The sequence below is a fragment of the Nansenia antarctica genome (genome assembly GCF_963989245.1).
Source record: "Nansenia antarctica genome assembly, chromosome: 1".
In the NCBI taxonomy this organism is placed as follows: Eukaryota; Metazoa; Chordata; class Actinopteri; order Argentiniformes; family Microstomatidae; genus Nansenia; species Nansenia antarctica.
In genome coordinates this window covers 16,625,709-16,653,701 of record NC_137674.1, presented here as the reverse complement: position 1 = coordinate 16,653,701, position 27,993 = coordinate 16,625,709, and the positions used below count along the sequence as shown (strand labels likewise).

At 43.9% G+C, this 27,993-nt stretch overlaps 1 protein-coding gene across 1 annotated transcript; it reads right to left on the bottom strand.

Annotated features, from left to right (window-relative positions):
• Window positions 1–908: 908 nt before the first annotated feature.
• Window positions 909–27,993, bottom strand: LOC308175387 (pleckstrin homology domain-containing family A member 1-like; the record flags this gene model as incomplete). The annotated part of the gene is made up of 12 exons (XM_080550228.1): window positions 27,932–27,993; window positions 23,762–23,980; window positions 20,153–20,209; window positions 19,753–19,798; window positions 16,783–16,880; window positions 12,023–12,157; window positions 11,224–11,364; window positions 10,402–10,470; window positions 9,685–9,749; window positions 6,700–6,763; window positions 6,138–6,227; window positions 909–1,274 (listed from the first exon to the last, which is right to left on the bottom strand). Exons 2-12 carry the CDS (start codon window positions 23,900–23,902, stop codon window positions 909–911), a joined length of 1,272 nt encoding a protein of 423 aa, XP_080406354.1. The 5' UTR covers window positions 23,903–23,980; window positions 27,932–27,993.

Genomic DNA, 27,993 nt, shown 5'->3' with positions numbered 1-27,993 from the left:
TGGGGTCGTTTTCACTGGTTTTTTGTTTTTCTCCTTTTTTCTGCCTCGTTTCCGGTCGAGAATTATGGAGGCTGCGGAGGAAATGATGAATGAAAGGTTTGACACACACTGACGTGGAGGGGGTGATTTCTAAATCATATGAGGCCCCCGGATAATACTAGTCCCATGCGAAAAGGGCTTTAAACCCAGTTCACATCTAGGATTCGGGTCGTACGTTTAGAACGTTGCAGAGAAAAAACTCGGCAGACATTCCAAAGAATCTGGACGTTCTGCTGATGACGCCTTGCAACTGCTGTCGCAGGGCCTTTGCAGGGTAATCCGGGCCGCTGCAACTCGAGTTGTGTTGCGTTGCGAATCCTAGATATGAACTGGGATTAAGGCTCACAACTAATCATGTTTGCCCATGTAGTCATTAGATGCTGGTTAAAAAAAAAAGCTCTTTTATTAAATGTTAAATCAACATGAACATTATTTTTTTTGTGATTTAGTTCAAAGACAACATCACCCCTACGACTAAATAAATAAACACCTTGGAAACAGAGCAGGCAGGTGAGTAGAGGATGGTTAACAACAGTGGGTCATCTTTGGTGAAGGGTACAGTTCAGAGTAAATCCCACCTTTGTGTTTACATAGCCAATCGCTTTGGCGTGGAATTCCGACGGCAAACTTTCATTCCGGAACGTTCTCATCCGGAGGGACTTCCACCAGGGTTTGGTCGAGGCTACTCAAGACTAAACCTCCCGTGCTCTGCTTCCCTCTTCTCACATCCCCCATGTTCACTGTTGTCTCTGGCCATCTCCCCCCTTTCTGTAGCATAGCATCTAGCATACCCCTACTGCTAGGTTAGTGGGTTGTTAGGAGGGTTAAAGTTACAGTGCTGTGACATGGGGGGGGGGTTAGGGTTAGGGTCAGACCTCACTGACTGGCAGGTCAGCGTCGTCCAGGTTCGGGGGCGGTTCCGACGGGTAGGGCTCGAAGCTGCTGCGCCGTCTCCACGGCGACTCCAGGACGGTGGTGGCAGTGGTGGCGGTCACTTTGACAGGCGCGGCGTCTCCTGGAGGGACAGGCGGGCTGTGCGGCTGTGGCTGGGCCGAGGCAGGAGGCTCATGAAGTGCTCGCTGTCCCACGCCAGGCTGCGGGCGCGCGCCGCGCGGGAGAGCAGCAGGGCACTCTGGGGGGTAGGGGGGCACTGCTGCAGATAGGGGCGAACGAGGGAGGGGGGGCCCCGTGTGGCTGCGGTAGAAAGTGGCAGGGGAGGGGCGGCTACAGTGCTCCTGCGTAGAGAGAGAGAGAGAGGAGGGAGGGAGGGAGGGAGGGAGAGAGAGAGGGAGGGAGAGAGAGGGAGAGAGGGGTGTGTCACATAAACATGGTCAGATGCTGAGCGTAAGGTGGTGACCACACAGGCTTATTTGGAAAAACAGTCAGTGACAGACACAGTCAGACTGGAAGCAAAGAGCCTGACGCAGTGGTAGTAGTACTACCCTTATAGATACTAGGAGCAGTAGCACTGTTATAGATAGTAGTAGTAGTGTAGTAGTAGCCTTATAGATACTAGTAGTACCATTAGAGATAATAGTAGTAGTAGCTGTAGTAGTAGTATTGTTACAGATGCTAGTCGTAGTAGCAGCTGTAGTAATAGTACCACTATAGATACTACTAGTAGTATTACCGTTATAGATACTAGTAGCAACAGTAGTAGTAGTAGCACCGTTATATATAGTAGTAGTACCCTTACAGATACTAGTAGCAGTAGTAGCAGCAGCAGCAGTAGCAGTACTACCGTTATAGATACTAAGATAGTAGTAGTAGCAGTACCATTATAGATACTAGTAGTACTAGTACTAGTAGTAGTAGTAGTAGTAGTAGCTGTATTAGTACCATTATAGACACTAGTAGTAGTAACTGTAGTAGACAGTATTGGTGCTGGTAGAATGGTGGCAGGTAGCAGGACAGAGATGCTAGTAGAAACGTAAGTAGTAGTAGTTGTAGTGGTAGTAGTAGTAGTAGTAGTAGTAGTAGTAGTAGTAGTAGTAGTAGTAGTAGTAGCAGTAGTGGTAGCAGTAGTGGTAGTAGTAGTAGTAGTAGTAGTAGTAGTAGTAGTAGTAGTAGTAGTAGTAGTAGTAGTAGTAGTAGTGGTAGTAGTAGTAGTAGTTGTAGTGGTAGTAGTAGTAGTAGTAGTAGTGGTAGTAGTAGTAGTAGCAGTAGTAGTAGTAGCAGTAGTGGTAGCAGTAGTGGTAGTAGTAGTAGTAGTAGTAGTAGTAGTAGTAGTAGCAGTAGTGGTAGTAGTAGCAGTAGTAGTAGTAGTAGTAGTAGTAGTAGTAGTAGTAGTAGTAGTAGTAGTAGTAGTAGTAGTAGTAGTAGTAGCAGTAGTGGTAGTAACAGTAGCAGTAGTAGCAGTAGTACGGTGGCGAGCAGCAGGAGAAGTCCAGAGGTGCTAGTAGGAACAGTTGTAGAAGTGGTAGTAGAAGTGTTCAGTTTTTGAAAGTTAGTGTTTCACTGTCAAGATTTCACTCTCTGAAAAACAAGAGGGGAGGAGGAAGAAAACCAAAAATAAACCCAAAAATAAATGTTGAAAAAGGTAAGAGCTCATTACCCAAACAATAGTTAGTTAAACATCTGCTAGTTTGAGTTACCAAACACATCCTATATTCCAGTGATACTGGATCCGGGTCCCCGGGAGCCGCAGTGGGTGGGGGTGTTTGTCCCAGCCTAGTGCTGTATCAAATCTGATACATACTGGGCCGCTTTCACAGACAAGGCTTAAGCCTAGTCCTGGACTCAATCACACTTTCAATGTAAAATCTCCATTGAAGATGTTTTTTAGTCTAGGATTAGGCTTAAGCCTTGTCTGTGAAACCGGCCCATAGTGTATGTATGTGTATCAAATCTGACTCCGCTAATCAACTGATCTTCAAAACCTTGATGAGTCAGCTCAATCAGGTGTGACATAAAAGTCTGCAGCACTCCGGCTCTCCGGGGGGGGTGAGGATCACTGATCTATTCACTCTGAAAACATGTTTAGATAGTGAGTAGACATACAGGCAGTGGACAGGAGGTAGAAGGATAGACAGGCAGGAGGTAACACATCTAAGCCAGGTAGACAGCTGCAGGAGACTGCAGAGACATAGAGAGACAGGGAGAGACAGGATCTGTAAGAGACATATGAGGTGATACATAGACAAAGACAGAAACAGGAAATAGGTCTGAGCAACAGCTGATGATTCACTTACTTAGTTAAACGTGTTATATAGTTACTATACTTAGTTATATTTGGTGTAAGTCTCTTTGGATAAAGGCGTCTGCTAAATGTCAGAAATGTAAATGTATCTATGGCAGTGTACAAGTGTATGTGCACAATAGAGTTGGCCGGTTTCCAATTTTAGAAACCGTTAAACCGTCCCCAAATATAACGGCGGTTTTCGGTATAGCGGTTAGAGTTTTTGATTGGCGGGTGTTTCGTCAAGGGGGGTGGGGTGAAGAGGGGTTGGTAGCGAAGATTAACAATAAATGTATTGGGCATCCAGTACAGATGAATTAAATGACAACAATCCAGTCCAAATGAATTAAATTAAAAGCACAGCCTATAGCATGGATTAGGCTTATCAAATAATAACAAAATAACAATAAATAACAGAAACGGTAGTAACGAAAATGGCCATAAAACCGTATCCTACAGTCCGCTGTCCCACTGGACAAACACTTTCAAGGCGTTTATTACATATAGCAATTTATGATGGTTTTATGACGGTATTGACAAAAACCATTGCTATTTTCTTGAGCTTGATCCAAAAAGTTACAACAGCATGCAAACTGCAAATTACAAGCTAACATCAGCTAGCTAGCTTAGTAGCTACATACCCTGAGCTTTGTGCTTTGAATTACCGTAATAATTAAGTAAATGGATATTAATCAAGTAAAGTGGAAAGTGTGATTGCACATAATCAAAATATTTAGCATGTTCAAGAAAGTTTGTGAGCGTTCGTAACGCCGCTTCTCTCTTCAAATGTCCTCAGCTCTCCACAGCTTTGGGCTTTGAACTACCGTAATAACCCTACATGGTTAGAAAGCGCAGCTTAATTTTTTCGAGAGCACATATAGTTTAGGAATTACGGTAATGAGAACAACGTGTGTAAAATGCTGTGTACATGGCCAGTTTTATGAAGGTGTTTGTTATAGCAATTCATGGCGGTTTTATGACGGTACTGACAAAAACCGTTGCTATTTTTCAATACCGAGGTTTTGGGTTAAACCAACCCTAGTGGCCAACTACAATGAATAATATGAAGACAGCAGTGACAGCAGAGGGGAGGTGGGGTTAAAGCTGCAGGACATTCAGTCTAGGGCATGACCCATCACTCATGGGACTGACCCCAGAGCTGAGGTAAAGAGGAGGAGGAGGAGGAGGAGGAGGAGGAGAGGAGAAGCAGCAGAAGAGCGGATGACAGGAACAGGCAAATGGAGAGTAGAAAAGGCCTTGTTTTCTTTTTTCTTTTGCGTTACAGAGGTGTTGGGGGGGCGGACAGGGGGACTTTAGTTTGGTTTGGAGAGAGGATGCAGATGGCCGATGACCCACATCCCAGTCAATTACGTAAACTATGTTAAACCAAAAAAGTGAGAGCAGTAGACACAATGCAGAGGGAGCTTTGAGGTTGGTGTGTGTGTGTGTGTGTGTGTGTGAAGGGGTGGGAGGGTGGGTACAGGAGCTTAACATACGTGCTGCATTCCCCGATTCGGGACGTATACCTCTGTATACAGGGGTTGGACAGCCGTCTGGCCTGACGCATCTGCAACAACACAGCGCACAGCTGGATTAGAGCAGGGCTGAGGGGCGGCCCGGCCCGGCCCAGAGACCAGCCCAGAGAACCAGACCAGAGACCAGAGACCAGAGAACCAGCCCAGAGACCAGAGAACCAGCCCAGAGACCAGAGAACCAGCCCAGAGACCAGCCCAGAGACCAGAGACCAGCCCAGAGACCAGCCCAGAGACCGGCCCAGAGACCAGAACCAGAGACCAGCCCAGAGACCAGAGACCAGCCCAGAGACCAGCCCAGAGACCAGCCCAGAGACCAGCCCAGAGACCAGCCCAGAGACCAGACCAGACCAGAGACCAGCCCAGAGACCAGAGACCAGCCCAGAGACCAGCCCAGAGACCAGCCCAGAGACCAGCCCGGAGACCAGCCCAGAGACCAGAGACCAGCCCAGAGACCAGCCCAGAGACCAGAGACCAGACCAGACCAGAGACCAGAGACCAGAGACCAGCCCAGAGACCAGAGACCAGCCCAGAGACCAGCCCAGAGACCAGCCCAGAGACCAGACACCAGACACCAGAGACCAGCCCAGAGACCAGAGACCAGAGACCAGAGACCAGCCCAGAGACCAGCCCAGAGACCAGCCCAGAGACCAGCCCAGAGACCAGAGACCAGCCCAGAGACCAGCCCAGAGACCAGCACCAGAGACCAGCCCAGAGACCAGAACCAGAGACCAGAGACCAGAGACCAGCCCAGAGACCAGAGACCAGACCAGACCAGCCCAGAGACCAGCCCAGAGACCAGGGTGGAAACAGACATGGAACGAGAGGGAGAGAAGAGTGTGGAAGAGCAGATAATGTGGCTTTGCTTGTGGAACACCACCCTCAGAGGAGAATCCTTAGGACCTAGGACCTAGAAGGGGGGGGGGGGGACCCTAGGTTGAAGTTTCCCAACCTGTCCCCCGCAGCAGTCATGTGGTGGCCCCTACTGCCTTCTTCTCTCTGTTTACCTTTGTTTGAGCATAGAAATACTGGGAGGTGTGAATGCTCCAGCAGTGTGTGTGTGTGTGTGTGTGTGTGTGTGTGTGTGTGTATGTGTTTGAGTGTGTGTGTGAGAGAGTGAGTGAGTGAGTGAGTGAGTGAGTGAGTGAGTGAGTGAGTGTGTGTGTGTGTGTGTGTGTGTGTGTGTGTGTGAGTGAGTGTGAGAGTGAGTGTGTGTGTACTTGATGACATGTGAAGTAGCTAGCATCAGCGTGAACCCATTCCTGTTAACTAACGACACAGACTGAAGACAGAAGAGGAGACAGACAAGAGCATGCAGCAACCCCGTCCTCCCCTAACCCCCCACCCCACCCCACCACGACCATAGGACCCAGGCTGTGAAGACGTACTGTGGCTGCGGACCTCCCTGGACCCCGCTGAGCTACGATGGCTCCAGAGACCGCCTTGATCCAGCTGTGCATCTCCTCTGGACTGTCAGCCTGCAGGGAGGGGGGAGGACAGGGGAGAGAGTGGAGAGAGGGGGGGACAGGGGAGAGAGGGGGGGACAGGGGAGGATGAGGCAGGGAGAGGGTGGAGAGGAGAGGGGGAACAGGGGAGAGAGGGGGGGACAGGGGAGAGAGGGGGGGACAGGGGAGAGAGGGGGGGGGGACAGGGGAGAGAGGGGGGGGGACAGGGGAGAGAGGGGGGGAACAGGGGAGGATGAGGCAGGGAGAGGGTGGAGAGAGGGGGGGACAGGGGAGAGAGGGGGGGGACAGGGGAGAGAGGGGGGGAAAGGGCAGAGAGAGGGGGGACAGGGGAGGTTGAGGCAGGGAGAGGGTGGAGAGAGAGAGGACAGCGTGTAGGGAGAAAATAATGGAGTCAATGGAGGATGTGTTGTTGGGGGGGGGGGGTGAGAGATGTCTTGACATTCATTGGATATTTTCACCCGTCTGTGAGAGGACATGTCCTCACCTGAATGAAGAAGGTGCGGGAGGCGGTGACCACCTCAAACAGGTTGTCCCTCATCATGATGTCACTGAGAACACAGAACACCACAGGTGTCAACTACAGTTTATCTATATTTTATAAACTTGCATACTGTAAGATTTAGACTATTGGGGAGAAACAGGTTAATCAGGCCAACCTGAGGATGGTGAGTGATCAAGTTAACGCTAGAACAGCCACGGGCGGTCACAGGTTGACCCTGTGAGTAAGAAACATGTTCTATCTTTGTACTCCCATCAAATTTCAGGACCCTCCTTTCATGACTTTTCCTAGATATGTGCGTTCTACCACCCAGTATCCTTACATTTTCTAAATCCCATCAGGATAAGCTAGTATGAAGCTATTTTGCTGTGTTTCTGTGTAGGAGGCAGGCTCATTTATACGGCGGCAAACTAGTGGTCGTTGTGTGTAAATAGCAGCTTCCCACTGTAAAGACTATGGTCATTTGACCCCCCGAGGCGGCTCTTATAGTAGGTAAAACAGGCACGGCTGTTCTAGTGTTAAGTATGACCATGACTAAGTAAGAACTATCAAACCAGTTAACATACTGGTTGGTATGGCATGAAGATGTTGATGCTTGGTATACTGACAGACTGGGAGATAGACCACATGGTAAAACACCACAAGGGACTGAGGGAAAACTCTTTTTCTTTTGGCTCAGACCAAAGGGCTGGATGCAGAGCATTGACTTGCTCTACTGCCTAATAAGTCAAGTAACCAAAAAAAAGTGAAGTGAAGTATTCCTTAAACCAGGGTTCCCCTACACCAGGGGTCGGCAATTAGGTTTGGCCTCGGGCCAACATTTTTTTGAGCCACTAGATGGCGGGCCAGAACATAATCAAAGGCTAATTTAAGTAATTGATTGTTTAAGAAATGTGACACGTTCTAATACTTTGACTTTTCTTTCGAAAAATGGACACATCGCTAGTCAACTAACACAGCTTGTTTTGTGAGCCTGCTAACAATGTAAAGTAGTGTTCTAGTTAACTAGGTAGTAGTCCAATCCATTACGTTGCAGTATTAGGCTTGACTAGCGAGTTTGTGTTGTGATTCTCAACAACGTTGAAACGTAGTTTCACCCTTTTCCATAGTTTTGAATAATAAATGTGTGGACTGACGATGTATCGCAGCCTAACTTATTCTAATAATTATTTAACATAGTTTTATTCAGATAATTATTCCCCCCTCCTCCCAGACAAGGTCACATTATTATTGGATTGGTTGTTTGCGTGTCGGGTGAAGTTAGCTAAACATTTAACCTGCTAGCAAGAGAAACATAATGTCACTCTCCAAAGGTCTAAAGAGGAAAGTTGACGGTGGAAACAGGGAATTTAAAGAGGAATGGACAGCGAACTATGCGTTCATCCTACCTGGTTTCATCAATGCAAAGCGGTTGTGAGACTCACATTTTCCGTGCTCACAATGTTCCCTTTCTATACATGCGAGTCGTCCTTTTCGTCAATGAATGTGATAAAGACGCACGAGAGGAATCGATTGATGCATAAAAAATAAAAATAAAAACTGCCTGCGGATGGCGGTATACCCTTCAAATAACAAACAATCTCTGCATGTCTCGTGGACATCTCAACATGGATCCATGTCGTTATCATAATGGTCTTATTAATTAGTAATCACTGAGTATGAAAGCATAGTAAGACTGTCAAATTAGTCCAGAAATCTCCTCAGTAAAGTTTTGTGTCAATCCAGGAGGAACTCCAGACAGCTCTGAACCCCTTACAGGAGTTCGTTGCATCGTAGAAAGAAGGTTGCGGCGGTGCATAAACTATAGAGTTGCGATAGTTGAGACTCTCTCTAATTAATTTGAAATACAGTGTCCGTTATTACAAACCTGCCTAAATGTCCCTTTGAAAACACTCAAGTTATCACTATTATCAATAATCAAATCAAGAATATTATTAGTTTTCAAAACAACCGCGGATTAAAGTGACTTCAATATCACCAGATATCAAGCAAATACTGACCGATGGCCGATGGGAGATGCCACTTTTCACATTACGTGAGTACCAAGCCTGTCGTTATTGTATTTAATAACCTAATTGTATTTTGTATATTTTGAATGAATGGCTTATGGCTCATTGTACTTATTATCCCTAATAGCGCGTTTGCTCTGTCGTTTCAGGAGCATAGGCCTACCACCACTTTTGCGCCGATTTTGTTGTCAATGTTTTTCAGAAAATTAAACAGAATTTGCTTTGTTACTGTTCATATGTGTGTTGCAGTCACATACGTAAACATTACGTTTGAATGATTTAATGAGCTGATGTTATTTTTTTCGAACCACACACACTATTTCAGCACCACGCCTTGTCCACCTACTTATGGGTCACTGATTATGGTTCAGCGTCAGTGCGCTTCGCTGCCTGATTGTCTGTCCCTGTGTCATTCACTCTCAACATGAATAAAAGTACAATACGCATTATTCAGGTGGAGGTCGATTCTCTATTCGGACATTATAGGCGTGGTGTGGGACTGTCGGTCCGATATTGTAAAAAAAAAAAAAAAAAAAAGAAAGTGGATTCTCAAAATAATCTGCTGGGCCAAATATTATTGGTGACGGGCCAGCAATGGCCCACGGGCCTCCTATTGCCGACCCCTGCCCTACACCTTCTGAAATAATTCAAGCACCTTTCAAGCACCTTTCAAGGACTTTCAAAACTCAATTCCCTCAAATTCAAGGACCCAACACGGCACGAGTTTGAGACAGAACTAGTCGACGAGCTAAGTAAAACATTTTTGAATATATATATTTTTTTTTTGAGAGAGGGGGGGGGGAAATTCAAGCACTTTCAATGACCCATGTCTATTTTCAAAAACGTTTAAGACCTTGATTTCTTGTTCTCAAATTCACAAACTTTCAAAGGTTTCAAGCACCCGTGGGAACCCTGTTAAAGACACGCTCAGAAGGTTCGTAGATGTTTCCAGAATAAGCACCTCTGTTTGCACTCCTGGACTTTCTGAACCTCCTTTAGGGGAATCATCCTCAGAGGCTCTTTCTCCTGAAAAGAGAGAGAGGGGGGGGAGACATTACCTTAAAGGCTTTTATAAGCATTTTTATCATATTATCATATCCAAGATTTTCATATGTTACAAACTATAATGTTTATAGATGTTTAGTGCTATCTTTATGAAACCTGCATCACATTATTTTGGGTTCCCTTCTGTTCAGTAAAAAAGTGTTCAGGGCCTTGGAGCTGGGTAACTACTACACTGTGTAGTAAAAAAGGAGACAGAGAAATAAGTGTCCTTGGGCGCTATTGATAACTAGATAGTGAAAATAAGGGCAGACAGGGCTTGTTTGTGTGTGTGTGTGTGTGTGTGTGTGTGTGTGTATACCAGGATAGGGCAGAGAGACAAGAGGCACGCACAGTGTGTGTGTGTGTGTGTGTGTGTGTGTGTGTGTGTGTGTGTGTGTGTGTGTGTGTGTGTGTGTGTGTATGTGTACCAGGGAAGGGCAGGGAGACATGAGGGCACGCAAGGACATGTGCACAGAATTCCATGGAGTGGAGGTGAAACGTGTCAGGACTGTGTATGTGTGTGTGTGTTTTGTGTTCTGTGCACCAGTGTGCACAGTGAGTGAAAATCAAATCACACACGCAATGAACATATTGTCCTAGAGGGCCGTTTCAGAGTTGTTGAAAAGCAAATTACCAGATCGGATTTGAAGTAACTCATTGAGTTCTCCTCCAGTAAGAAATACCGCCGCTTCCAATTCCTCATCTGGAGAAAGGAGAGAAATGTGAACACAAAAACACTACTAGAAACATGTTCTATCTTTGTACTCCATCACATTTCAGGACCCTCCTCTCATGACTTTTCCTAGATATGTGCGTTCTACCACCCAGTATCCTTACATTTTCTAAATCACACTAGGATAAGCTAGTATAAAGCTCTTTTGCAGTTTTTCTGTGTAGGAGGCAGGCTAATTTATAAGACAGCAAACTAGTGGTCGTTGAGTGTAAATAGCAGCTTCCCGTTGTAAAGACTAGGCGGCTCTTATAGTAGGTAAAACAGGCACGGCTGTTCTAGTGTTATGTATGAATCGCTAAAACAAAACAAAAATATGGTGCCAGAATAGGAGTTAGGGTTGGGCCAATATTAAATATGATGGAATCTCAGGATATTCAGAGCATACCATGATATTTGAAGCATATAGTATCATGACATTGTTCTCTAACAGAAACTCTCTAACTGCAAGCGTTTCAAACTCCAGATGTGTGCATAACTGCAGTTTCCTTTGCAAGGCAAAGCACATCTAGCACTGAAAAAGTATCTTTGTTTCACTCGACTATTTGACACTCTTATGGGCTGCAGTTGAGTTCGTTTTCCTCATGTTGGCATGTCTCCACCATTGTTCTGATATTGTGATATATATCATCGGAGGTTGGGACGTTTTCAAAACCACCCAACCCTAATATGAAGCGGCGGCCTCAACCCTAAACCGTCTACGCCTCCACAGAGACAGAGCCTCACCACAGCGCCCTGTTTGACGCAGTAGCCAGACTTGATGACCGTCTGGTCCTGGGGCGGTCGGCCGAGGAAGTAGGGCAGCTGGCTGTGGGACCTCCGCAGACCCTCCTGCTCCCGGCCCTCCTGGCCGTCTCCCCCTTCCTGCTGGAGGAGGAATTACACCAACTGTCAGAGCTTCCGGTTGTCATCAACGTGGTGATGTTTCGTTTTAAAGGGACGTTCCACTCTTTTGTTGATGTTTTCTACTGGTTTGGCCATGACCGTGACTGTGGTCGGTTGTCTGTCTGGGCTAATCAACGACCTCTGAGGTCACGGGCAAAGAAGTGGAACGTTTATTATAACGCCTACATGTCGATTAAACGGTCACATAACAGATTCACATTAGCGATGCACCAAAAATGACAATTCTTGGCCGAAGCCAAAGCCGAATTTAAGGAAACATTTGGCCGGTAATAGCGAATACCGAATGCGTACCGGCAGTTTTTCATTTCTTTTTGTACCATGTCATAATTCTCTATGCAAAAAAACCCCTTTTTTTTGCTATTATTCGTCCGAATACATTCGGTGGCCTAACCTTCGGTGCATCCCTAATTCACATCAACAATGTTTTATTAAAAACACCTACATGCCGTCCACATTTCACATAAGTAGGTCTCCACATTTCACATAAGTAGGTCTTCACATAAAGAAACTGTAATAGCTTTTTTTTAAGAAGCAATTTTACAACAAGTTTGAGACAAATCAACTAAACAGCAAACGCAACACAACTCAGGTGAACCTGGTTACCTGGTTACCTGGTTACCTGGGTTTGGGTGATGATGGGGACTCCCCCGATGATCTCCGTCTTGTAGGAGGCCTGTTTCTTGGGCACGAGGACGTCTAGAGGGGCTTTCTGCTGGTTCTCTACGTTCTGATGGGGGTCACATGGCTTCGGCACCTGCAATCAGATAACGGTGTGCGTGGTTGACAGGAAGACGTGTTAAAGGAATACTTCAAGCCGCACACTCGTGTTCCAAATGCAACAAATTGTGGTTTAATAGGACAACGGTTTCGGTCGTAGCTACGGCCAAAAGCGGTGTCCTATTAAACCGCATTTTGTTGCGTCTGGAACTTGAGAGTGCGGCTTCTACTTCTTTTAATTGGATTTTGTTCCGTTGCTAGCACCTCGCTCACATTTCCTGCGGTGTGCGCTCTCTTCTTTTCTATAAAGGAATAGTTCCCCCCTAATGTCTTACTCTTTGGCATACCTTAGATGTTGTCTTGACCAGTAGTGACACCGTCAGTGAAGCGCCTCCATTTGCCATAGAAGCCGAGACGTAGCGTAATAGCTTCAGCTAGCAGTTTAACACCCTAGCCCTCGACTGCTGTGGCAAATACAGGAGCTTCACCACTGGTCAACAGAAAACATCTAAAGGTATGCGAAAGAGTAAGACATTAAAGAGATAGTTCACTCTCAAAACTATAAAGAGATGATCCGCAACGCCCCCACCCTGGACTCCTTCAAACTAGCCCTCAAAACTCATCTGTTCTCCAAGGCCTTTGGCCCCTAGTCATTGTTTCAGTTTTGTTTTGTTTGTTTTCTGTTTGTCTGTCCGATCATTCCCCTGTAAAGCGTCCTTGGGCTTTTTGAAAGGCGCTATATAAATGAAAGTTATTATTACTATTATTATTACAGGATTTGTTCTAAAATTAGCACTCACAAGCCAAAAATGTGTTCCCGTTTGACGTGACTGGATATTGGTGGGAGGCACACCTCCACATCAGAGCCTGTGAGCGGAGCAGAGCGACCAGGGTGGAGCGGATATTCAGAACATTCCAACATCTGCCTTCTCTCACACTCCGGTTCTGCTCCAAACCCGCTCACATTATGAGCTCAGGGCATGATCTGACCAAAATCTGTTTTTAGGATATTCAATAAATCCTGCATAGAAATGTGTTTAAGTCAATGACGTGACGAAGCCATGGCCGGTCGTCCTAGTGCTGCCTTCCAAGCCAGAGTCACTTCGTGACGTTAGTATTATAAGGTTCTATCTCCATTTTTGTTCAAATTGAGGTTTTTTACATAATCTGATCCATTAGGTGTTTATTAATGCCTGTGTGGTGTTATTTTTTAAATGTTGAAATGTTTTAGTTAGTAATTCATAAAAGACAAAGGTTCCATCTCACAAAACATAATGGAATGTAAAAACTCAATATCTCTGAACTACCCTAAACGGAGATAGAACCTTATAATTCTAAGCTCACGACTTTCAGCAAATACCTTCAAGATTCGATGTCGGTGTTTGTTAAACGTGTTCAATTATTGAAAGAAACAAATAAACGGAGCGAATTCAGAGCGACAATCTTTTTTCGGTTTTGCAGCCGAGCATGGAAGAGGAGGTGGAGTGTAAGCACAGCCTCCATACAGTCAACATTTGTATGATGTTAAGAATTAGCAACACAATCTTGTAGCATCTTTGGTGTACGTGTGTTAACCATGTCTTTAACAGATCCCTCCTCCTTCCACCCATCTCTTCAGGTTACACCTCGACTGCTCCTCTTGAGACACCTACTCTGGGTTCGACAGTAACGCTTGCCCGCTTTCCCGGAGCAAGTAAAAAATTCGCCGGGTTTGTTTGCGCGAGCAAACAGGTAAAAATATCCAGGATCCAGCAGCGTCGTCGGGCTCGCGCAAACAAACCCGGCGGATTTTTTACTTGCTCCGGGCAAGCGGGCAAGCGTTACTGTCGAACCCTGCCTACTATCCTCAGCACTGACTGCATCTCTTGAGACACTAGGGATGGACGGTTTTTCGGTTAAACCGAAAACCGGGGTTTCTAAAATTAGAAACGTTTTTTTATCAAAACCGTCTGAAACCGGATTTTTTTTTTTTTTTTTTTTTTTAGAAGAATAAAATAGAATAAGAATAAAACTGGAACATGTCACATATTTGTCGTGTGTGAAAATAAAAATGATACAGTCTGAATCTGCCGCACAATGAGTGAGAGGTTTGGTCAGTTGTGAAGAATAACTGAGGATTAATATCTAATTGGGATTATATTTAAGGGTAACGAATCACTCTATGGGAAAGATAGTTGCCTTCAGTTATTGGTAGATAGGAAAGGTTTTTTACAATTACTCGCTTACATTTAATAAGATCATTTTCGCTGCTCTCTGTAAAGCGCATTGGGTCACTTTTGTGAGAAATGCGCTATAGAAATAAAATGTGATTTGATATCAATCAATCAATCAAACTTTATTTATGTTCTATAGCACACATCATGCATTGAATGTAACTCCAAGTGCAGTATTTACTAAACCACAATATAATAAAACAAGAGCTATATGGATCAAGAGTGTACTTTGTGCACAGCGCCACTGTGTGTCACAAGTTCACCTTCAGAGCGGGTGTTCAGCGCAGCAGGCAAAATTGTAAGTCCGTTCCGAGCGCAGCTGAATCCTGAAAAGGTGAACATGCTCGTGTTTCTTGCGAAGAACCTCGATTAACGGACTATTTAATAGCCTTTAATAGCTTTTATGCTCATTTTTTGTTACTGCCAGTTTTTGTTATTTAGTTATTAGCCATAGGTTGTGAATTAGAATTAGAATGAATGTGATCAGTGATATCTTTGCACAATTGTTTTACCTGCTTGCACTCAATTTGCACTCGTTTGTATTTATATTTATAGATGTTTTTGTTTACGTTTTCTATTCTATTGTATATTCTATGTTGTTCAAAGAATAAAACTGGAACATGTCACATGTTTGTCGTGTGTGAAAATAACAATTATACAGTCTGAATCTGCCGCGCAATGAGTGAGAGGTTTGGTCAGTTGTGAAGAATAACTGAGGATTAATATCTAATTGGGATTATATTTAAGGGTAACGAATCACTCTATGGGAAAGATAGTTGCCTTCAGTTATTGGTAGATAGGAAAGGTTTTTTACAATTACTCGCTTACATTTAATAAGATAATTTTCGCTGATCTCTGTAAAGCGCATTGGGTCACTTTTGTGAGAAATGCGCTATAGAAATAAAATGTGATTTGATTTGATATCAATCAATCAATCAAACTTTATTTATGTTCTATAGCACAAATCATGCATTGAATGTAACTCCAAGTGCAGTATTTACTAAACCACAATATAATAAAACAAGAGCTATACGGATCAAGAGTGTTTGTGCACAGCGCCACTGTGTGTGAAGGCGCTACTGAAAGTGATGACAGAACGCATGTCTCAGAAGATACGCGGTCACTTAGTGACGCAAAGGTAGTTCTGTATTTATCTCTATCTGTATTAGTACATTTATTTTGAAAGCTCTATTTTGACAGCTCTACCATGGGCACTTTTATTTTGATGGGGCATTCTTTGTTGATTGACTTACGACAGTTCAGGACGAGTCAGTCTCGCGGCATGTGGTTTTTATGAAAAGCTTTAAGTATGTTCACTGCATAATTCTAAGTCTAATATTTCAGTGATTATTGAGCAGTATTCAAATATTTAAATACATTGAGCAGCAGCTGAAACTTTGTCTAAGAACCAAGATATTGAGAAAGCAGTTCATTCAATGAAGACGCTGTTCCAAGAGATGATCTTCCGTGCAGGCGTGCACCCTGGGTCAGCGGAGCTGGTGTGTTAAGTGTTCATGTGTTTTCATGTATGGTGTAGCTTACAAAAGTCTGCCTTTCCACTTATATTTGTGAAACTAAGTAGCCTAAATGTGTTGCGACTGTGCTTACGGTGTTTTAATGGTGTTCGACACGAGTGTATTGTAGCAGTAGGGCTCAATTATTTGAAATTGTCGTTTATTATTATTTTTATTTTATTTTTTACCTTTTCGGTTAACCGGAAAACCGCGGTTTTAGTCTTTGACGGTTTTTCGGTTTCAATAATTGGAAACCGTCCATCCCTATGAGACACCTGCTTTCCCTTATACTGTGTCTCCCAAGAGTTCTACTTCCTCCTTGTACTGTTTCTCCTGTGTTAAAAAGAAATAAATAATAATTCTTTCTTTCTTCTATCACAATGACTGCCAATGGCCCCTGGCCTGAGCTAGATTACTCTTCCTGCTACGACTGGTGAATTGATGATTCACTTGCTTAGTCAAATGGATCAATTGTAAGTCGCTTTGGAATAAGGGTGTCTGCTAAATGGTAGGTAGGGGATGGCTGGGGAGGGGGTCCCAGGAGAATAGTAGGACTAGCCAGCGCCGCACCAAGACCAAGGGCGGTTTGACAAAGGCGTACATTTTAACAATACAGCATCCTGTGACTCACTCTCTGAGTCGCATACAAGTGAAAGAGAACTTGAGAATTCATTCACTTCAACAATAATGACTCATCTCCTCTAGATTGTGTGTGAGATGTTTACAGAGGGTCATTATTGTCACATTAGAGAGAGCTCTGAGGGGGCGAATAGTCTGAACCAGAGAATAATACGGGCAGACAGGGCTTGTGTGTGTGTGTGTGTGTGTGTGTGTGTGTGTATACCAGGATAGGGCAGAGATACAAGAGGCACGCACAGTGTGTGTGTGTGTGTGTGTGTGTGTGTGTGTGTGTGTGTGTGTGTGTGTACACTCACAGTGATTTTGGTGGCCTTGTTGAGAGTATTCACCCAGTCTACCAGGTCCTGTTGGTCATTGGCCTGTAGGAAGAACTTCCTCATGCCAGCGTTGATCACTGAGAGAGAGAGAGAGAGAGAGAGAGAGAGAGAGAGAGAGAGAGAGAGAGAGAGAGAGAGAGAGAGAGAGAGTTTAGAAACTGAATTCAGTAATGTGTGTAAGATGAAAGCAGAGCACATCAGTGGTCAACAGGTTAGCTGCTGTAGCTAATACCACAGAGCATATCAATATCTGGGAGTGGAAAAAGGCTGCACACACACACAGACACACACACACACACACACCCCAGTTTTAGGTCAAACACTGATTAGCTCTGAATCAGTGATTCTGACACAGAGAGTGCTCCTGTCTTTCTCTCTTTCCATCTCTGAATCCCCCTTTCCTCCTTTCCTCCCTGCCTCGTCTGTCAGAGCAATGTGATCAACTCCCTTACGGCCTGGGTGGGCAGCCAGGATGGGGAGGAAGAGGCAACTAACACAGAGTCATACAACGTTATGGCACAATGAACTACATTCTTCCTCCATTTCTGTGTGTGTGTGTGTGTGTGTGTGCGTGTGTGTGTGTGTGTGTGTGTGTGTGTGTGTGTGTGTGTGTGCGCTTGCGCAGTCCTACACAACCCCTTCTCTCAAGAAGCCAACTCTTGACCCGTCTGCTGTCCACCACTACATCCCTTCTCTCCTTCCCTTCTAAAACCCTTGAACGTGCTCAACTCTTCCTGTCCCCCCCTCTGACTCACAGGTGTCAAATCCTAACCCATCCTTCTAGCATTTTGACTACCAATGGCCTCTGGCCCGACCATAGATTACATTTTCTTGCGATGACTCACTTACTTACTAAATGCCAAAAATGTCAATGTCAATGTAACAGCCTGACTGTGTGACAGGACAGCACACAGACTACTAGTAATAGAAAGCAGAGGGATGGAGGGACTTGATACAAGACAACAGCTCTGGAGTGAATGACTGACTGGACGAGTGGGAGAGAATAAGTAACAGCCATGGGCAGTTAGTAAAATCCTAAGACAAGGAAAATAATATATTATAACACATCCAAAAAAGCCCAGGACAACCATTCAACCATTCAACAATTCATACATTCAACAATTCATTTGAGGAAAACCGTTTAAACATTTTCAAATGGGTGCTACTGTGTGTTAGCATGTAGTAGCCATCACACCACTGTGAACGGTTAACATTGTGTGTGTTTGGCTCTGTATGTGTGTGTTTGGCTCTGTATGTGTGTGTGTGTGTGTGTGTGTGTGTGTGTGTGTGTGTGTGTGTGTGTGTGTGTGTGTGTGTGTGTGTGTGTGTGTGTGTGTGTGTGTGTGTGTGTGTGTGGGGGGGGGGGGGGGGGGGGGTTGTTGAGTGTGTGGGTATTTCGGGGTGGTGGGCTCTGAAGAGAAACTGGGAATAAGCTGGGAAGGGGGAGATCAGAGCACTGACTCACAGTTGGCCCCGCACGCACACACACACAGACACACACACACACACACGCACAAAGAATGTGTGGTTAAGTGACGCACGCACACGAATCATAGCGTGCCTTTCGGCTTCTTTTTCTTTTTTTCTTTTTTTTTACTGTACTGTAAACCCATCTGGAGGCCTGAAAGGGTTTTCCAAACTTTCTGAATCAGATTTTCCTAAATTAAGAGGCAATTAAGAGTCCTTAAGCCATGGGAGGCATGGGAGGGCACAGAGGGTAGCGGTGGTAAACATTTCAGCATCCTATCAAAGCTTTAACAAAAACATTCACACAGAATGTCATTTATCAAATGGGGGGGAGAGGGAGAAGTAGCTTAAATATGTATATATATCTGTGTATCTGTATATATACACAGTTAGGTCCATATATATTTGGACAATGACAGAATTGTCATAATTTTGGATCTGCACACCACCACAATGGACTTGAAATGAAACAATCAAGATGTGCTTTAAGTGCAGACTTTCAAGCTTTCATTTGAGGGTATTTATCTCCAAATCAGGTGAACTTGCTTCATGATCGACAACGCTTGATGTAAACCAGATAGTGTTCACCAAAGAGGTGGTGAAAAAGGCACAGCAAGACCCTGCTGGCCTTCTACAGAGGCACAACTGAGAGCTTTCTGACTGGCTGCATCACTGCCTGGCACGGCAACTGCACTGCCCTCAACTGCAAAGCGCTGCAGAGGGTGGTGTGGACAGCCGAGCGCATCAGTGGATGTGAGCTTCCCTCCATCCAGGATATATACGACAAACAGTGTGTCAGCAAAGCCTGGAGGATCATCAAAGACCCCAGCCACCCCAACCACAGTCTGTTTGAACCAATGCCGTCCAAGAGGCGATGCTTCTTCCGGAGCCTCAGGGCCAAAACTCAGAGAAGAACAAACAGCTACTTCCCCCAGGCTAACCAACAGCTACTTCCCCCAGGCGGTCAGGCTCATGAACAAGCCTACTGAAGACAATTGACTATCTTCCCCAAGCACATACCATGTATACGGACTACCTACCTTTAAGCACACAGTCACTTTACTTAATACTACCTCTCACACCCACTGCCACCGAGTGCAATACTCATGATATTTCTACTCCATACTACTATATTTTTTTTTACTATTTGTACTGCTAAATTGTGTCCTGTCTTATCGGTCTCCCACAACTTGTCACTTGACCAATTGTCCAATTGTCTCACTTGTGTCTTGTAACTATTGTCACTTCATTTATCTTGTATTATTGCCTTATTTGTCTTTGTGCTGCTATGTCAGGAACCGAAGCCTAAGAATTGTACTCTCGTACACATGTGTAATGTGACATAACAATAACACTTACAACTAATGTATGAAGGCATATGGGAAGTGGGGATGTACCCTGTCCCCACTGGGGATAACATAGGCTGATCAGAGGGGGTTAATCCTTAATAATAATAATAATAATAATAATAATCATTCTTACCAAAGCAGAACTCGGCCTTTGGCCTCTGCTTTGTGGCGTCGCTGACCTGCAAAGCAAGAAGAGAGTGTCAACATAATGGTCCCTCTCTTGAAATAATTGAGAAACAGCATTAATAAAGACTCCAGGTGTGTGAGGTTTGAACAACAATCCCATTAACTAAATGCAGAGCTAAGGACTTTACAATTTACAACTTCGTTTCACAAAGTATTAAAATAATTGTGGCACACATGGTTTTGTTAGAAATAATGATTTCTTGATGTCAGACTTCTTTTTTTTTCCAGAATAAATGTTCTTCAATTAAAGGTTGGATGTTTCTATCATTTTTATAACCCTTTTAAATCATTTTTACCAGGGGTGCCAACTGTATATTCTTATATATCTCAAGACTAGCTTATCTTACCTTGGAGATGTAAGTGAGCTTGAGTGAACCGACACAGTCCGCACCAACAGGCAGGTTCTACAGGGATCAGAATATAATAATCTGTTTCAATAATAAAGGCTATGCCATTTGGCAGACACTTGATATATGGGTCATTCTATAAATAATGGTGCCAGTGAGGATTTCTTGTTGTGAACATATTTGGGTCCTCTTAATGTCAGTGATGATGACAAAATGAACATTATTGGTTGTAATGACATCAATGTAAAAACAATATCCAAGATGCTTGGTGTCTTCACAGATTTGGCAAAAAGTGTGTGACATAAAATCTCTTTCTGTAAATGTATGGCAGTATGATGCCTCTTTATAATGTACAGTATATTCAGCATTAAACAATTACATGACACCTTAGGGTGTGTTCTCACTAGAACATTTGCTTCACTTGGAATCGGAGCTAAGGCTAAAATTTGCTTTGCTCTGCGTCGTTTGGAGCTGTGAGAACGCGCATTCGAAGTCGCTCCCGGAGCAAACAACCAACGCATGCTCCGCTTGAAAAGGGTGGTTTCTCTCCGGTTAGAAACGACGCATCGAGGCTGTCATAGGAAAACAACAGTGCATGCGTGTTGATCTGGATAAGAGCGGGACGAACAGGCAATTTTCAATTTTTCTGATCAATCAACTACCACGTCTGTTGCTTCGATTGCGTATGTTACTTCGTTTACATAAAGGGCTGTGAGAACGCAAATCAGAGAAATAATTCATGCAACCATGTTGCAATCTCATCCACTTCCTCCTTCAGCCCTGTAATAATCCTGGACTTTGCACTTTGATGTATCCTTATGTGCACCTCTTGAGATTACATTGTAATGAAAACAGCTGTCATGAGCACACAAATAGTAAGCACACAAACTAACATAACTTTTCCAGATCTAATGCTTCCAATCATCACCATAATGTGATCTGACCGAAACGTACGGTTCTGATTCATGTTATTGCAATCAGGCCTAATGTTAGTTGGGTGTACATCTGTTGTCATCTGTTTTGTTACATGATATTTTCGCTGGTCATCAATTTATTCAGGAACGGGTTTTATAAATGAAAATCTACAATATCTACAAAAGCAGGCTTGTGCTATGTTAACCCACACAATGCAACACAAATTATTGGTGTTAGCGAGGATTGTTATGCCATTCAAGAATCCAGATTCATGAGGTAAGGTGACCGTGATAGTCAACATTTATTTTATGATTGGATTACGGTAGACTACATTACATCTAGGGATGCATCAATACCACTTTTTATTGAATTTTGAGTATGGGCAGATTATTTCTTTATCAATTATCTTTTTTAAAACAGCTGTATCCAAGTTCTGTGTGAAGTTGCTATCCTTGGCATCATTCTTGTTGGGAAATGTATTGATTAAAGACCCCATTCAATAACTTTGCATAAGAAGATAAGTACAACATGAATGAATTTTGCCATAGTTATTATTGTCCTTGCAACAGTCAGTTGCCAATCAGAATCAGTATTGCTTTTATTACATCTAATGTACAGGTACACAAGAGTACAATTTAGGGGTGGGCATCAATGATCGACGATCGATAATTGATCGATAAGGATCTTGGTCGATCACAAAATATTTTGCTCGATAATCGTTAATATTTTTTTTTTATTATTTATAATAATAATAATAATAATGGAAATTAGTTTGTCCACGTTATGTGTGAGAAATGAACTTTGCATTTGCCTTCGCATTGAATTTCGCGGAGCACCTGCTCCGGTCAGCGCCATGGCACAGCTCCTCGGGGAGCAATACGCAGCAGGCGCTGCTGCTGACATCCCCATCGAAACCGAAGTTTGCACCTTTCTGAGGGAGCCTTCTGCGGGCCTGAACTGCGAATCAACTGACTGGTGGAAATTAAACGAAAGAAGGTTTCCTCGGTTGGCCAAATTAGCGCAGACCTACCTCTGCATCCCCGCAACCCCGGTGCCCTCGGAGCGAGTGTTTTCTGCGGCTGGCCTAACTGTCACCAGATTGCGTTCGTCTCTCACCCCTGAACATGTTAACATGATCATCTTTTTGAACAAGAACCAGTAGGCCTGCCGCCTGCAGTCTCTCGCTGGAGTTTAAATTTAAGTTAAGCTGAACGCTCTTAAGGACACTAACGTTTTCAGTCATCCTCCTATTTGTGAGTAACTGTTTTTTTTACTGCTCCTATGGTGAGTTACTTATTTTCTATATTTTTATTTATAACGTAAAATGTGTTTTTAAGTTAAACAATTTAGGCTACTCACTGCCTTGTTTAAGAGGATTGTTATCTGACTGTAGTGTCTAGTTTGAATGTGAATGAATGAATGTGTGCAATAGCAACACAAATAAAGTTTTTTCCCCAAGGAAAACATGCTTGTTAGTTCTGCCCTATTATTATTTTATTTTTTTTGATGAAAAAAAAGCTTATCGATTAATCGATAATTGATCGTTAATTCTTGCGATTATCGAAAAAGAAATGTTGATCGTTTGCCCAGCCCTAGTACAATTCTTAGGCTTAGTGACGGTGCCAGATGTTAGTGAAAGTGAAAAAGCCTTGTTGATGGCAGAAGTCAGAGGAGGATGGCCAGACTGGTTTGAGCTGATAGAACGGCGACGGTAACTCAAAGAACCACTCGTTACAGCCGAGGTATGTAGAAGAACACAACACGTTGAAACCTTGAGGCAGACGGGCTACGGCAGCAGAGGACCACACCGGGTGCCAGTCCTGTCAGCTAAGAACAAGAAACTGAGGCTACAATTTGCACGGGGACCCACCGAAATTAGACCACAGAAGAGTGGGAAAACGTTGCCTGGTCTGATGAGTCTCGATTTCTGCTGGGACATTCAGACGGTAAACAACATGAAAGCACGGACCCTGACGTGGGCACGCCTCTCTCCAACCCTGATCCCCCCCCCGCTTCCCAACCGACCGCGCTAACCGCAACCGCAATGTCAACGGAGTTAACAGAGAGACCTGTTGGGGGTGACTTACTCTAACGCAGGGTTCGCTGCCAGCATAGCGTCCGGAAAACGGTGCACAGACTGAGAGTTGGGACGCTGACCGAAACGGTGCCATCGGAGAGGTGTGCCCACGTGAGGGACTTGGGTATAGTGAAGCGTGGGGAGCACGCTCTCCCGAACGGAGGGGTAGTGTAACGCCCAGGGAGAAGGCACGGTCTCCCAAAGGAAAAGGGGACGGTGTCACGTCCCTGGGTACAGCTGGTTAGCTGCTCCACTAAAGCCAAAAAGCCTTTGGCATGGCGGTTAGAGCGACTGGTTGGGAAGTGGGAGATAGGGGGTTCGAGACCCGCTTGGTGGCGAGTTCCTCTACCACCGGGGTTCGCCACAGAGCCTATGTTATACATGTATGTGGAAGAGTCTGCCTAATCATGTCACAACTACACTGAGCATGATGTGAAAGCCACTTTTTTACAAAATTGTAAAAGAAATAACATTTTTTTTAAAGTAAAGATAACAGGCACTTTCGAAAACCTGCAAAATGCTGACAGCAGCTAGAGTGCCAGTGTGTGTGTGATGCCATCATCCAAAACAACGGATGCTACGGCTAGGCTAGCTAGCGCTCTGGTCTGCTAGCGTACCTGTGGGTTGTCCATGTACCACACCAGGCTGCCCGGCTGCGTGTCCAGGATGAAGTAGCGGCGCAGGAACTTCCCGCTACACTCGTTCTCCTCGATGTCCAGGAACCCACAGATCCGGTTCTGCCGATCCACGTAAGGCATCGCGGAGCTTGCACATTCCCTGGTCCAGGGGCCCGGGAGAGAGGAGGAGGAGGAGGAGGGGGAGAGTTGAAAGAGAGCCTGGAGGGAGGAGAAGAGAGATGGGGAAGTAAGAGGAAGAGAACTGATGAGTTTCAGTGTTACCTGGCCTGCTGGTGATTCCTGTCCACCTCTTTGCCACCCTGCTCTCAGGGTTTTCCCCAGGTTTAACAGTGTAGCACTTATCAGAACCTATTCTTGTTTTCAATCCCTAATTTTGCATTGTCTTTAGGAAAGAAGTCAATGCAATAATCATCTTTTTTTTTTGTAATCAATTATTTATTACAAAACACACATGAAAAACCTCACAATTATCAACAAAATAAGTGTTATTAACATCATAAGTGTTAACAAAATAAGTGTCTGTCCTGACTTTATGCAATAATCATCACTGAGTAGAAATAAATATGATTCAAATATTGCGCTTCCTCTTTCAGAGGAATACATTCCATCATTCGGTGATACAAGGGCTTTTCTGTCATTTTTCACACGTTTTTGTAGTCTATATTCTTGTCAGTTGCATTTCTGAAGGCTGAAGGAAACCCCCAATTTCCAATCAATTCACTATATTTTGGTAATAAACTATATATGACCGTTTATGTAATGAGGTCCTCCAGTTCTTTTAAAGTTTGTTTTGTAAGTTGTTCTGTTCTTCTATAGTACCATAATGTTCATGTGCATCCACCTGTCCTATTACATTCTCTGTTTCTATTATTAGCTCTAATCTGTTTTTGTTTTAATGATGAGTATTTAACTGAATGCCCTTTGAAGGCACATTCATTCGAAATTCATTCATTCATTCGTGCCCCACACAATGAGGATCAGCTGTAGTATCTATATTATGGAAGAAGAATTCAGTTATAAATTATGTTGTCTTGGAACATACTGTCATTCAAAAGGTTTTCAGTCATTTCCAGTATCCCTGTGCACGTGGAAATTCTGTCAGAGTTATTTGAAGGCCAACTAAATGATGGTCAGATTATGTCTGTTACTTTTGGTGTCAAAGAGAAAGACACAATGAAATAGTTGATACGACGGGCTTCATTTAGCCTCTTCCATGTTTACCTCACGAAGTCAGGGTTTTTAAATCTCCATACAGTATATTCACTAGTTCTGACGCATCCATAATAGTTGTGATCTCCTTGAGCATGAGAGGGTGATCATTTACAGTATGACTTCCTTTAAGGTCCAATGCATTAACCACAGAGCTTAGTCATGTTCAACACAATCACAGCTGGGCTGAGCAATATTTAACATAACCTAGCTAGGACACAGCAGCAGTTCAGTTCTGAGTCAGAGCACAGTAAATGATTAGGCATGCAGGTCAATGTAAAACCTGCTCAAGCATAGCCATTAGCCTGGTTCAGCAGCAGTCATTTCTGACTGTAGGAGAGTAAAACAGGCCCTTTTGAGTCTAAGATAAAGACTCCCTCTCTCTCTCTCTCCCCCTCCCTCCCCCTCTCTTTCCATTCCTCTCTTTCTTTCCCTCTCTCTGAGTCTGATAGAGAGCTGTGTGTGGGAGGCTAGGGGGCAGAGCTGGGACAACAGGCCTAGTATTTATGCATGTGTGATGACGTCAGGACAAGCCCCCATATCCACTGCTAGAATCATCCTGCATAAAGCACAAACTACGCCAACCAAACTACACCAACCAAACTACACCAACCAAACTACACCAACCAAACTACACCAACCAAACTACACCAACCAAACTACACCAACCAAACTAAACCCCACACACGTGTGCGACGGGCTGTTACACCTGTGCGTGTGTGGAGAGGGCATCTGTACGGAGACAGATTATAGATTGGCAATAATAGAGTACAACTCACAAATGTGTATCATGGTCTCTGAACAAAAAATACTACACACAAATGTCATTTACACACACACACACACACAAACATCCTTGATTTATATGTGTAAATCATTGATTTATTGCATGCAAATTGCAAAATGATTTGTAAATATGGCGAAAGACTTTTGAATAATTGGTTTTACATGGGCAAACAAATGTCACGATGTGTGAATAAAAACAAAAGCAGTGACAATCATCTTCGCAAAGTTATGAAGGCATTGTTTTGTGTATCCGATCATTTCAATGTAACACTTTAGCTGTCGCACGCACGCACGTACGTACGCACGCAGATGCACACACACACACCAGGTCAAAACCAAGAGAAGGTCAGAGGGGGGCGTGTTGTGGACTACAGACTTGCTCGGTCATGGGGGTCTACATTCCCTCCTCATGAGTGAGAGAACGCTTTGTTCACCACTGGCAACCAAATCACTAACAGGCTATCAAACAGCACTTAAACAAGGCAGAGAAGGGGATGGAGGAAGAAAGAAAGAAAGAAAGAGAGAAAGAAAGAAAGAAAGTGAAAGCGAGAAGAGATGACCACAGATCGCTGAGAGAATGACAATGATGGGCAACAACCTCAGTCCAGACACACGCAGAGCTTCACATCTATGTGACCTGTAGCCTCGGCAACAGAGAGAGAACTGAAACAATTCAAAGTCAAACACAGAGCCTACCACGTTTACTTTCAGAAATGTTTAGGCTACAAATTAATTAAAAAAAGTATTCAACAAGTCACTCAATCAAGCTGACTTCAGTCCATCTGAGTACAAGGATAATAGGCCTAGTTCATGTGATTTCAGAATTAATATCTTCCAGGTTCTCTGATTCGCATAGGAATCAATTAGCCTACCCACTGTGTGGATTATGCTATGTGAAAGTCTGGGGGAGAAACCCCACACCCCCTTTACACTATCCTAGTGTTTAACTTTTTTAATTGTTATTTTATTGCACATATTTTTTTATGTTTTATGCATTTATCGTTTTGTAAAGCACAAAACGTTTGTATCCATATGTGCTATGCAAATACATTTGCCAGGCCTAAAACATTTTAATGAATGCTCATTTACACTTACTAATGTTGATCGGCTAATTTAGACTTAACAGGCTGTGTTACCTTCATTATAATAAGATTCAAATATGTTTTGTGGCTCCAGACATTTATGTTGGGGGCCAAAAATGGCTCTTTTGATAGTAAAGCTTGCAGACCCCTGCTCTAGCTGGTTCACTGCAATGTCTAACCGAATCACTTATTCACTAACGATTTGCTGGTAAACATTAAACAATCAGTAGACAACGACACTACTAATATAAGCCCTTCACTGAAGGCTACAAAACGGCTGCTAGAGCCCCATGGTCACACACAGCAAGTCTGTCCATCTTCATGGGTTTTCTCAGAGATGTTCTACAGTTCGTGAGCTTAGAATGATAAGGTTCTATCTCCGTTTAGGACAGTTCAGAGATATTGAACGTCAAAGTTTTTACATTCCATGATGTTTTGGGAGATGGAACTTTTGTATTTTATGAATTACTAACTCAAAAATGTCAACATTTAAAAAGTAACACCACACCGGCATTAATAAACACCCAATGGATCAGGTTATGTAAAAAACTCAATTTTGACAAAAATGGAGATAGAACCTTATAATTCTAACGTCACAAGTCGTTGAGACAGGTGAACTAAGGAGAGAATCTGGTATCAACATCGATCAAGTGATTGTGTACCAACAACATGTCAACAGGCTGTGCTGTGCCATGTTAGCTAGCTTACCCAAACACAAAAGAATGGAAATAACTCTGAAGAGATGGCGCACTGATAGCTAACGTAGCCATATTAGTTAGTTGGTTAATTTAGCACACCGTCGGCTACATGAGCTGGCTATCTAGCATAATAAGGGCTGACCCGGGCTGGCCCTGTAGTGGAAAAGCACCATAAGTGTACTGATGCTGCACCGGGCAACTGCATCGAGCCTAGATGTCAAAAACCCAACAAGCGGCTAGCAAGCCAAGGGCTGTGTGCTAAGCATACTGTGTTAGCCAGCGGCATTTCTTATGATCAGAGATACCAACACAAATAAATGAACATAAACGCATACATTATTATTATTAGAGAAACAACTGAAATAGTAACATACAGAGCGTTGTCTTCGGACGAACACCGGAGTCCTTGGCTAGTTGAGATGACAGCTCGTCTCTG